The sequence below is a fragment of the Typha angustifolia genome, chromosome 1 (genome assembly GCF_048772165.1).
Source record: "Typha angustifolia cultivar Huaian chromosome 1, ASM4877216v1, whole genome shotgun sequence".
Taxonomy (NCBI): domain Eukaryota; kingdom Viridiplantae; phylum Streptophyta; class Magnoliopsida; order Poales; family Typhaceae; genus Typha; species Typha angustifolia.
The window spans coordinates 10,708,844-10,721,556 of record NC_133239.1 but is presented as its reverse complement, the minus strand read 5'-3'; the positions used below and the strand labels follow the sequence as shown (position 1 = coordinate 10,721,556).

Sequence of the window (12,713 nt, the reverse complement as noted above, 5' to 3'; positions counted from 1 at the left end):
CAAAAGACATATAATACACAATTTCCTATAAACTTATATCTGACTTTGAAAGCTGATATTTTTCAGCTGACAATGAGCAAAAATCTGATACTTTTTTAAGAGATAAACATCGCAGAATTGTTGGAAGTACAGGCAATCTGGAGAACATCCGAAACCCCTTGATGAAAAAGATCATATTGTTGCACGAGATCACACAATCCATTACACAAATACTCAACTCTAATTTCCAGCCATTCTTCATGCCAGTCAAGTGGGACTTACAGTATGCATACTTGAGGAATCATTGACATGTGATCTTCCATCATATTTCTGAGGAAGGTAGACGTTAGTTTTCCAAGATTAACTCTTTATACTCGTGATAAAAAAATGCATTCAGATCTCAGTTTTCAAACATAAAACAGATATAGTAAAACATTCCCGAAACAATGCTTCCCCAAAATATAATAGTTCAAGGGCAACATAGAATGAAATCTATAGCGTGACAATCACTGGGTACCCATGATGGCATTCCTGGCAGTGCGTGATAATAAGACGGAAACAAGCAATGAAGACAACACCAGAGATGCACTGATGCACATACCAAAATTATGAGTTAAGAAGTGAGCAAATCTGAGCCCAAGCTACAAGATAGAGACGCATTCAGTTGCAGCTTCTCTCTTAACTTAGAGCTGTAAGCATATATTGAAACAAAAGATTCAACATAGAATTAAAAGAGTTTCCTTTTTACACTGTAGTTGTCTTCCGTGCCTCCAAATCAAGGAAGAGTACATGGTGGATTCTGGTTAGATGAAGTCAAGATATCCAGGCAATTCTAGAGTCGATGAAACATCCTCAGACAAGTGTGATGTCTCAAGCCTTGGGCAGGTGACATTTGCCTATGATGTATGATGTACCCATTTGCAAGGTCAAAATCGTTATAACAAGTGTCATCGTCCATATCACTTGCTGTCTTATGGCCTGTGGTTGTTCCTACTAGCACTCAACTTCTCCAGCAGCTCTTGTATAGTGGCAGATGCATCCTTCAAAAAAAATAAAAAAAAATCAAACAATAGATAAATAACTACGATAAAACAAAGAGCTTCTTATTGGATAGACACTTTAGAACCATAGAGCCTCTTATGGGATAGACACTTTAGAACCATATAGGATAACTTGTATAAGAAGTACTATGGAAGAGTTGGAGGACGCAGAAGACAACTGAAAGATTTATTCTTTCTTACCTTCAACTTCTTCCTCAAATTCTCCTCCTCTCTGTCTCTACGACTTCTTTCTTCCGAAAAAATGTCAATCAGTGCTTCTTGTTCATTGTTTGCCTGTTCAACTTTTTTCTGGGCTTCTTCCAGCTGGTGAAAATCCAAATGCAAAAGCATTGTTAGATACATTCCATGAGTATCAAGTTTAAACTAGTGGGAAGTTCTCTTCAGCCCTAAACACAGAACTACATATGCAATCTGGTGGAAAATGTGTCTATGAATCTAATACCTCGAAGAACACAGACTGCAATAACAAAGTGCCAAATCAGTTCCCACTGAAAATCATGTATAAATGGTTGCTACAGTGTAAAAATAAAAGGCTCCAAATTATCTCTTCCATAACAAATTGCAGCTTAATTAGCTCTATGGATCAAGGATCTCGATATCAGGATTGGTATCGACCGTCTGAAAAAACGATACATATTGGCCGTATTGGCTGCTTGTATCGGATTAGACTATTTTTTAATTACGGTAAATTCTAAATATTATTTAAAAATACAGAACAATTTCTAAAAATTTAAAAAAATGAGAAAAATAAGAAGAAAATGTATTAATTTTTTTAAATTTAAAATTTTGATAAATATTGAGCTCTCTCTGCAACTAGTGTTGCTACTTCACCGTAGCAGCAACAGTAGAGGTTGTCGGATCTATTCGATGCAGGAAGAGAAAGAGGGAATAAGAGGAATTAAAAAGTGCAAAAATAATAATAAAAAATCTCATCCGATGTCACAGGAGATCGAGCTCGTCGGATCTTCGTCGGAGAATGTCACCGGAGATCTACTTGGTCACTAGTGAAAGAGGTGAGAAAGAAGAGAAAAAGAGAGAAAGAAAATAGAAAAGAGAAAGAGAGGTAGGTTGAGGGGTGGGGTGGGTGGAGGGGTCCCGGTTGGATCCCACCCATTCACTAGTTTCGGGCGGGATCGACCGATACGATTGATTCCATCCGAAACAGATCGGGTATCGGCCCAGGATCAGGATGGGCTAAAACTGGGAACCTTGCTATGGATTGTCAACTTCTGATTGATTGATCTAAAACTTTGTTGATTTCAAATGAAGTTATATATGGCCCCTAATTATTCATATTGGTGTGATGCCAAATCGTCATTAACTCGAAAGAGTTATAGTGCTATCTAAAGTAAACATAGTTATAGGTTTATTTATACAAACACCCCTTGAATTGAAGGGAGGTATTACTTACTACTGCTATACTTTAATTTTATTGCAAATATCCTCCTCAATTTTGGTCTTTAGCATTATCATGACTCATGACACCATTGATGGAACTTGACCTACCCTTTTGCCCTTGTAAGTAATACCATTACAGGAGATTACTTATCCTATACATTAAGGAGGAAGATTTTTCCTTTCATCGAAGGGAGAAATCGCCATTGCAAACTTGTTCCCCTATCTCTTCTTCCATCCTTGGTCAAGCTTTATTCCATCTTTGTTTCCTTTTCTTATTTGGTGATATCTTCTCATATTTCATATTACAAGGGGAAAGGAAAATCAAAACGAAAGATTTGCATAAAACTAACCCAATAATTTCAATTCAACAAAACTAAAAGGTGATAAGGGAAGAGACAAATTGAGGCCCCAATAAGGATTGTGATATGAGAGCTTAGAAAAAAAAAAAACAAAAAAGAGTTGGAGGGAAGTATCATACTTAAGCTTCTTTAGCACGTTTCACTAGAGAAAGTGGAGAGAGAGGACATATAGAAAGTGGAGAGGAAGGAGGCAAATTAGAGGGCAGAAAGGTGGGTTTTCCCTCAAAGAGTTCTAGCTGAATTCAAAAAGTGTACTTTGGCACAAAATATGGTTAAAAGGAGTCACATGTATCTCATGTGGCTATTTCCAGAAGAGGGTTGACAAGCCAACAGAAGGCGTACATTGAAATGGAGACCAAAGTTAAGGGGGTATTTGTTATAAAAAAGAGAGTTCAAAGGTAGTAAGTATATCGCTTAACATGGGGTGTTATTGGAATTAAGCCATAATTATACCCAAAGAAGATCAAAGTTTGAGATAGGACAATAAATTAGTTAAATTTGGAATGAAACCTATGTCCAACGATTGCCATGCCAATGGCTGACAATAGTTAGCACAAAGAATGCTAAAGAAACTCCCCCACGCTGAACAGCATGCTATTGCTCATATCAAGCGACACATACACAATATTGAGTGGCACTCATTATGAGCCATTTGAAACACATCAACTTATGACAACATCGTGTGCTGCCAACTTCTTCTTTCTTCATGAGAGCCTTCTCTATCTCCCTCCTGAGATCTCACTCCCTCTTACCCTAAACTTCCCCAGCTCCACCTGCTCTCCATCTTTCCTTGTTACTGGCTGTCTTATATGCAGTCATACACCACCTGCTCCATGGCCTCTACTAAAGAAGACATGCTAAAAATATTTTCAGAGCTCCTCAAAGGCAACAACATTGAGGAAGTTATCCCTCTGGCCGAGGACAACATCTCCTCAAGAAAGCCCAACTTGTGTCTGATTGGCTCTCATAATCCAGTGAGGGTTAAGACTGCTTTCACTAAAGCCTAGAGGCCGGAAGGAAAATCAAAATTTTGGAGGCCAGTAAGAATTCGTATCTAATAGGTTTTGAACTCGAGATCGATAGATGGAAGGCTTGGTATGGCTCACCCTGGACCTTCAACAGAGATCTCTTTGCGCTTTGCTTATTTCAAGCCAAATAGGCCTGCCAAGAATTGGACCTTCACTCATGCTAAGTTTTGGGTCCAATTTCACGGTCTTCCTCTCAAGTACCTGTCAATCAACACGGTGCACATCCTGACCGAGAGAGTTAGCTACCTAGTTTCATCGGATGCTTTGGAGGAAGCAAAATGGTTGAGATTCATCAGATCTCACATCAGCATTGATATTACAAGGCCTCTCATCTCATCTCTCCTGGTCACTTTGCTTAATGAAACTACCCATGAAATACTAATCCAGTATGAGCGCCTCCCAAGATTTTGCTCCTTTTGTGCAAGCATTGGGAATGAATTTCTTGAATAGCTCTCGTAGAGGCAAGCTAGAAATGAAGATCATTGCTGACTTTCCTCAGAATCTGCATCTGATGCTATTTGAGATGCTGAAACCCAAATTATTGCATCTCAGCGAACACATTATTCCCAAGAGCCTTGCTATCTCAAGTAGGAAGGAAAGAGAGGAGTGCTGTCCAGCAGCTGCACCCCTCCTCAGCTACCCTCAGCGGCATCTTCCCCTTCCTTCAACCGAGTTGCCAAGGTGGGTGTCATACCTAGCTTCGCCTTGACCCCTGCGGTCTGTGCAAACATGTCGAGCCTTGACCCCATACCTGACAAGGTACCATCCCCCTCATCAATGCTCCATCCACTCGTTGCCCAGTGCCACTCCAAGAACAAGTACCTATCATTTCCTCCGCCAAAAAAGCCTAAGCAATTTCCCCACTTGTCACTCCGACATTTCTCCATCATAGCCATGAGTAACCAAACCCAAAGCAAATTCTTCCCAGCCTCACCCACATTCCTAGCTTAACTCCAAACACTCTACCCCTAATGGTAACTCCATTAGCCAAAACTCCTCTGTGCACTCCTAGCCTGACGACTTGACATAACCAATATACCTTTACTCAAGCTATCCACTCAAAAATGTCTTATCAACCTAGCTTTGCCCATACCCACTCCCAGCATGCTCCTCTAAGCTTACATGAAATTTCTGTTCACGGACTCCCTTTAGCCAGTCCCTTGAAACCTGAGTCCATGCAAACCCTAAAGGAGTTCATCAACCCTCTAACGTCCCTATCTCCTCTACTTGAAACTCACCAAGCTCCTCTATCTCCACTTCTTCCTGTTTGCCACAACCATTCCTCCTACACTCCCCTCAATCCCTCATCTACTCCAAGTCACTCATCTGCACTCTTTACTGATGCCGAGAAACACATCTATGCTTCCAACACACCAACCCCTCTCAATGCTCCCCCAACCTCAAGCGCATCATCTGGCAAAAGAAAAGCTATCACGAAGCTCACCAATCCATTTAAGAAAAGCTCAATCTCTGGTAGCAACTAACAAATTGCTGACTTTCTCAACAACTCTATCAAGGCGAGGAGCACTGCTCCATTGCTGAATCATCAATGAATATTATGGCTTAGAATTGTCAAGGGTGTGGAGGTCCCACAACAATCCACAATACCAGAAACCTCCTCCACAATACTTGCTCTACCATGGCGTTTCTCTTAGAAACGAAGTATAGTGAGGAAAAGTCATACTTTATAATCTCTTCTCTCCCCCTTCGCAGAAGCTGTGTCGTTAGTGCCTAGGGGCATGCCAGAGGCCTCTGGCTATTATGGGATGATCAACTGAAGGTGCTACAACTATCAGAAACATCTTCAAGCTTTACTTTCGCTGCTGTAAGTGACTCGGATAGCAAGAAGGATTGGATCTTTGGTGGTATTTATGGCGATCCTCACCACGGCCTTGATGATCATCTCTAGAACCGAATAAGTTACTATGCCTTAGGCTCCTCTCACCTCTGCTACGTGTACGACTTTAACGCCATCTTTGCTACGAAAGAGAAGGAGGAAAACCTTCCCTCCCCTCTCTTTGTGTTGCTTTTGGAAACCGTGTAGATAATGCAAGTCTCAATGATCTTGGCTTCTCTAATCCAGTATTTACTTAGTTGAATAGACGTATGGGCGGCGGCTATTTCTACAAGAGATTGATTTCTACAACTTGGGTCGTCTATCCTCAAAGTTAAATATATCCTCCTTAAGCATGCTCACTGGACGGTAGGGAACGAAGCTTTAATGGCTATTCTTATTGGCCTTTGGCTATCACCCGCCATCTTAGAGAACATTCAGCTTCCCAGCTCTATCAAGCTAGTAAGTGATTTAATATCTGATGGTACTTGGAACCACTCGTTCATTCGCAACATCTTCCCACCTTCAGCTGCAGCCTTCATCCATCCTAAGCTCTTACATCAGTCCTCAGTCAGTAGAGCATCCAGACAAGCTTTTTTTGGTCATTTGTCAAGAATGGAGTCTTCTCGGCCAAAGCAGCTTATAATGCATTATCAAATGGTGATTGACTTAGTTCTACCTCTGGTGGCAACTCCAGGAAGATTTGGTCTCTTATCTAGCGTGCAAAAAATCTACTACCTAGAATGAAAACTTTTCTTTGGAGGTGCTTAGCTCGTGTAATCCCAGTTAGAGCAATCCTTCACAGTCGTCTACCAAAAATGGATGAGGTATACCCTATGTGCTCGTCTAGCAATGAAACCATTGATCATATCATGATCAGCTATCCGTTTACGAGAGTTGCAAGCAAGCTGGGTATCAAAACTCTCACCCATGTCTCCTTGTTGGAAGATTGGATTCTAGCTCTCCACTCTACCTACCCTTTGAAGACGACTGCTTTGATCTCCATTGGTGCATATGGAAAGCAAGATGTGACAAAGTTTTATGCATGGTTCCAAGTATTGAGATCGGCCGTCAAAAAAAAATGATACGTGTCAACAATATCGGTCGTCCGTATCAGTTTGTATTTTAAATTATTTTTAAAATATAGAAAAAAATTTAAAATTTTAAAAAATAATAATAATAAGATACATACATAAATATATATCTAAAAATTAAAAAATAAATATTATTTCTTAATTTTTATTTCTCTTTCTACAACTCACTCTCTCCCTCACTAACTCTCTCCCACTCTATTTCTCTTATTAATTTTCTCTCCCACTAACTCTCTCTTATTAACTCTCTCACTACCACTTTCTCTCCCTCTCATAAACTCTCTCTCCCTTCTCTCAATCTTTCCCTCTCCGATTCTCTCCCACTAACTCTCCCTCTCCCTATCCCTCTCCCTCACCAACTCCCTTCTCTCTCGGTCTCTCCCTCTTCAATTCTTCTCTGGCGATGCTTCTCCGATGAGCACCGACAAGGTATTCTCTTTTTCTCACTCACTCCCGCCAACGAGCTCTCTTTCTCTCTTTTTTTCTTACTCTCCTCTCTTTCTTTCTCCCTTTCTCTCTCTTAATTTTGGTTGGTTTTGGTCGATACGACCAATCCTGACCCAAAACGGATCAAGTATTGCTTGATCCAGCTGATACCAAGCTAGATGGGATCAGCCAAAACTTGGAAACATAGTTTTACGCAACAAAGATGCTTCTCCAAGAGAAGTCAATTTCAAGGCCAACAATCTCATATTGTATAGCCCTAGCCTTGTCATAAGCTCCCTAGTTTAGTCTGATGGTGCCACACTACTTGGAGCAACAAGCTTTGTGGAGGAATTGGCATCTTCATCAGTCCTAGCCCTTCCTTCCCTCCTCCCCCCACCCCCCACCTCCCCGCCTCCCCGGCATATTCCATCTTTCTTGATTGCTGCCTCAACCCGTTGCTAGGTGAAACCTAGGCTATTCTGGCGAGCGTAAGGGAGATCGGCAAGCTCCCTACTATTGACGAAGTTTGGCTCTTCAACGATTGTCAAGTTGCTAATATCTGGATCAACACTTCAAACATCAACTCGGACAGGTCTACCCACCACGTTATTGTTGACTGCAAACTCCTCCTTTCAAAGAATACATGGATTAAGTTAGGTTTTACTAGCAAATGTAACAATCAAATTTGCTCACAATTTGGCCTAGCACGCTCTCCGCACCAAGGCATCTGGTCACTGATCGAGAGAGCAGCTAGATGCTTCTTGTAACCTAGCCAACCTTTTATGACAACGGTCTAAGGACCTTTCGGAAAAAAAAAAACTTATGACAACACCTTTCCCAAAATCCTCAAACAGAGTGGGAGAAAGAGAAGAGGATAAAGAAATGAGATCAAGAAGAGAATCCTATCAAAAAGTAATAATTTCTTTTCATTCTCTTCGATGTTTTCTTTGTTTTACACGTTAAAAACCAATTTGGGTTGTATAAATCAACGATGGCCGTGCCATGCCACCGACACGACGTGCCGACCAGCATGACCTTACGTGGCACTAACACACATTTAGAATATTTTTAATAAAAAAACAGAATATTTAAGATGTTCTTGGGTCTTTAGCATGTCAATCTTAAGAGTTTGAATATATGTATTAAAACCTATATTACAGTCTTTTATCTTTAGATTATTTTTGTATATAACCTATTTTATTAATATCAAAGCAATAGTCAAATATATATATTACTCAACATACAATATGATTGAATATATTCAATCTTATATAAACGATTAAATACTCTTTAATATAATTGAGTACATAATAATATTTCACATATAATATTAATTGATAATAATTCAATAATTAAAACTAGTATCTAATTGAACGTAGAATGATGGGTATGATCAAAGGCTTTATATTCCGGCACAAGAATAAATATAATTATGTTGCGCTAAATACTGTTGATAATTTTTAATCATATTAATGATGATAACTTCATTTGCTGACACAAGAATAACACTATTTTTTTTAATGATAATAGATGAAAATAAGAAAAAGTAAAAAAAAAAAGGGTTCCACATCAACATGGTTCAGCATATAGCCATGCCGATTAGCACAATTTGTGCCAGATGCCGTGCCACCGCCAACACGACCATCCTCAGTATAAATGATAGATCTAGCAATTTTGCTAGATCAATCATTTGTAAAAGTCATTCTACTAGATCTAGCAATTTGGTGCTAGATCTATTAAAAGTACTTCTCAAATTTTAGGAATCAAAGGGGAAATTTTGATTTCCCCAAAATTTAAAATATCTAAAATTAATGTTAAATTCATTCTAATTGAGTCAAAATTGGTGTAGAAACATGTTATATTAATTTCATATGAGTCAATGATCACTTTTGTCATTCTACATTCAACTAGATATTTAATCTAATTTTGGTTTTCCATTACTGAACTATTATTAATTATTGAATGTGTTCAGTCATATTATGTGTGAATCATATTTCTACTTGACTATTATTATATTTCTAACAAAATAGATCACTTACAATATTATCTAAGGATAAAAGACTAAAGTAGATTTAGTACATATACTAGAACTTAAAATATGTATAGAAATTTTAAAAAATGTATTAGAGGCATACCAAATGCACATTGGAGCGTGCCAATAGGGTGTCGGCGTGGAAGATGCCATCGCCATGACAATCCTCCTTCAGGAGAACTATAATAACAAAGCCAAGACTAGGCATTTTTTATATCCTGTCTAGTTTATCTCTGATTGCAGTATTTAAGATAACTTACCAGATATATATCTCCCTAATCTCCAAAGGTTTGATTGGAATGATGGCATCAATTATAGCTTAAATTTATTATGTTTTTACTTGGAAAGTCACAATCCTGCTTAACTTCCTTCCAATTTAATTCAAAAGCATCTCTGGAGTGACTTCTATTTGATATTTCAACTTCAAAATGATGAGATAACCAATTATGCTCAAGAGAATGTTTTGCCTGAGAAGTAGGTAAGGAGGTAGGGCACGCCCACCGAGTAAACAAGAAACAAGAAGGAATTATACCCAGAAATGAAATATGGCAGAACTGCACTTACCTGCTCTGCTAGAGCTTTGTTCCTATCCCTTTCATGCTGCAGCTCCTCTGATATTGACTCCTCTATTTTTGATATCCTATGGTAGAAAGAATAAAGAACAATTATATCAGAGATATAGAGATATAGACAATGAATCCATTTTTGATATCCTATGGTAGAAAGAATAGAGAACAATTATATCAGAGATATAGACAATGAATAAGCGACTTTTCTAATAGTCTCCTACTTTTCCTTCAATGCAGCATTTTCATCCTCCAACTTCTTGATTCTTGACTCTGACTCTTCAAAAGCTAGGCCGTTTCCATTGCTTGTTGCTTTAGCTTCCTACCAAAGAAAAAAAAGACAAGTTCTCATTTAAAGAAAAAAACATCAACTACTCCACACTAAAGTGTGCTTAATGACGCAAAAGGTACAAAAAAAGCTCCAAAAGTAGTTAAGCTTTGCCAATTATTAAACTATTATCAATTATGAATTGAATGTTATTATGTGTTCAATTATACTATGGAGTATTCAATTATATTATGGAGTGTTTAATCATTAATATTAATTTTAATGAATGTATTTAATCATATTATATATTGAATAATATTTATATTCAACTGTTGTTTTATCTTTGATAAAATATGTTATTTACAAAAATAATCTAAAGATAAGACATTGTAATGTAGATTTTAAATTTTAATACATAAATTTAGACAAAAAAATCAAAGATTTATATACCAAAGACCCAAAAACATCTCTAAATATCCTAAGAAATTTATTAAAAATATTATAAATGTGTGCCACTGGTACAAGGGGGGGGGGGGGGGGGGGGGGCGTGCCACTCGGCACGTGCCGTGCCAATGGTGACACGGCCATCACTAGCATACACTATGTCAATCAATAATATTTTATCTTTTACTTGTTTCTAAATTTGGTCTTCTCGTGAAAAAAAGGTAAATCTTACAAAAGCATGTACAGTTATAAGTGACGAGTATTTTCTATGAGTTGTCAAATCTGCTCTTTCATAGGTGCTCAAATAAGATTTATTTCTTCCAACCAATAAAACATCTTAAAGGTGATCAAATATTTTGAAACTACTGAAAGTAGAATTACTTACCTTTGAGGAGGATCTGGTAGCAATTCGTTCAATTCCTATACCTCCATTTGCAGCACGATTTCCTTCAACTCTTCTCTCAAGAGATCGCACTTCTGAGGATAGTGGTGAACAGTTACTCCCTTTCTCGATAGATCTTTGAGGTGGGGAGATCATTAGGCTGCGAGAACTCAACCTCTCGGAAGGGGTGCATACAAACTCAGGGTCACTCTCCTCACTTGCATATGAAGGTTCACTTAGCCTTAACCGTTTAGATCTTAAAACTTTGTCAAAATTTTCATCCCTCTGTATGTTTGTTACTGTAGAAGAGGATAATTTTCCACTCTTCTTAGACCCTGATTTACTTGATTCAATGTGTGACATGCTGGTCTTACTGTTCTTCTGATTCGAGCCAGAGGACTTGTCCACGTGATGAACCTTTCCTGAACCCTTTGACTTGCCAACAAAAGATATACTGCTTGGAGAAACATCTTTCCCAGATCGATAAGATAATGGCTGTCGAGTAGCTTCATCAGAACTCTCTGTCAGAGAACAGCATTAACTTCTATGACCAACTTGGGAAGAATGTATTGAAGAACTGACTCATCCTAAAGGTAACTTAATATACAATTAGGATAAAAGAGTGTCTTAAAGCAAATTATGAAATTAATATAGAAAATGGCACAATCTAATTTGTTTACTTTCTAGAACAAGTCAAAATTTTTATCTATACCTCTGACCTCTGATTCAATGTCTTTCTTATTACGACTTGGAACATAGCCAGGAGCATAGCCAACTCGATGAGAGTTTGTTGACCTGAACAAGAGGAAAGGAAACTTTCTGATGAAAAAAGAGAATTTTTTTTAATGCTAGATTGTAATTTATATGATTACAACAGACCAATATGTTTTCTGCATTTGGACTAGGCGCACTTCGAGTCTTGAAAGAATTGTTGTCCGTTCAAAGTCTTGTTTATCATGAGCTGGTTCAACAAAATTGGCCTCCAGAACACCTGCAGTGCAGAAATTTTCAGGAGCCCTCGTAGTCGCAGAAAGATATAGAAAAGCTTAGAGAAGAGAAGTACCTATAACACCACGCCCACCACTACCTGCAGCAGTCCAAACCCTCCAGAAAGGCTAAAAGACAAAAGAGAAGTAAGAGAAGATTGTCTCACAAAATAACCAGTGCCGTCATCTGGCACTCAAAACTAACGAAGTACAAACTGTTGCCAAAGTTATCTATTATTCATCTTTTCCTTATCTTGCAACCAAGCAGGCAAAACCTTTCAAGAGAAAACCATATTCCATATAGTGTTTTTCAAATGATTGCCTAAAAGATCTAGTGCAGCAACAAAATCATTCATGACTGCTCTCCTTCTTATTACCAAATAGAAGATCCAAAAGCTTATTCTCATTTGCTGACCAAAACATCCATCTCATGTTCTTAGTTTTTTTTTTGTCTATGTACCTCCTTAATATTCTAGAACACTCCTCAATTTACTAGCTTTAGCCAATTGATCTTCTGGCAGGCCAGAAGATTTAAACTCACTACAACTTTTCAACTCCTACTACGAGAATAGAAGTAAGAATGTCAGTTTCAGCAACAACTGAGAATTTAGACTGCTACCATTGTTTCATTTGAGGAGCTGTTTCCATTTCCTTTTTATTGGGAATGGTTTCGATAGTAGAGAAGCCCCACTGTTATAAGGGGCTTCCTGTTTTTTTTCCTTAAAAGTTAACACTAAACAGAAAAACAGATATAGTTGGGATAATAACACTTAGTGACTAAATCTCACGAGAGCTTAAGTATATAACAAGTTAACAACTATCTCAAGGATAAGGCAAAATATGGAAGAAAGGTACAGAG

At 38.1% G+C, this 12,713-nt stretch overlaps 1 protein-coding gene across 3 annotated transcripts in view; it reads right to left on the bottom strand.

Annotated features, from left to right (window-relative positions):
* Window positions 1-545: 545 nt before the first annotated feature.
* The window catches only part of LOC140758901 (protein MICRORCHIDIA 7-like), a 29,288-nt gene continuing 17,120 nt past the window's right edge, over window positions 546-12,713 (bottom strand). For all 3 annotated transcript variants that reach the window (XM_073095298.1, XM_073095305.1, XM_073095315.1), the window contains 8 exons: window positions 11,932-11,983; window positions 11,748-11,859; window positions 11,581-11,663; window positions 10,872-11,389; window positions 9,999-10,096; window positions 9,773-9,848; window positions 1,221-1,343; window positions 546-1,019 (listed from right to left, as the gene is read on the bottom strand). In XM_073095298.1, coding sequence (XP_072951399.1) covers window positions 951-1,019; window positions 1,221-1,343; window positions 9,773-9,848; window positions 9,999-10,096; window positions 10,872-11,389; window positions 11,581-11,663; window positions 11,748-11,859; window positions 11,932-11,983 — 1,131 coding nt within the window. In that variant the 3' untranslated portion in view covers window positions 546-950. The remainder of the gene's footprint in view (window positions 1,020-1,220; window positions 1,344-9,772; window positions 9,849-9,998; window positions 10,097-10,871; window positions 11,390-11,580; window positions 11,664-11,747; window positions 11,860-11,931; window positions 11,984-12,713) is intronic.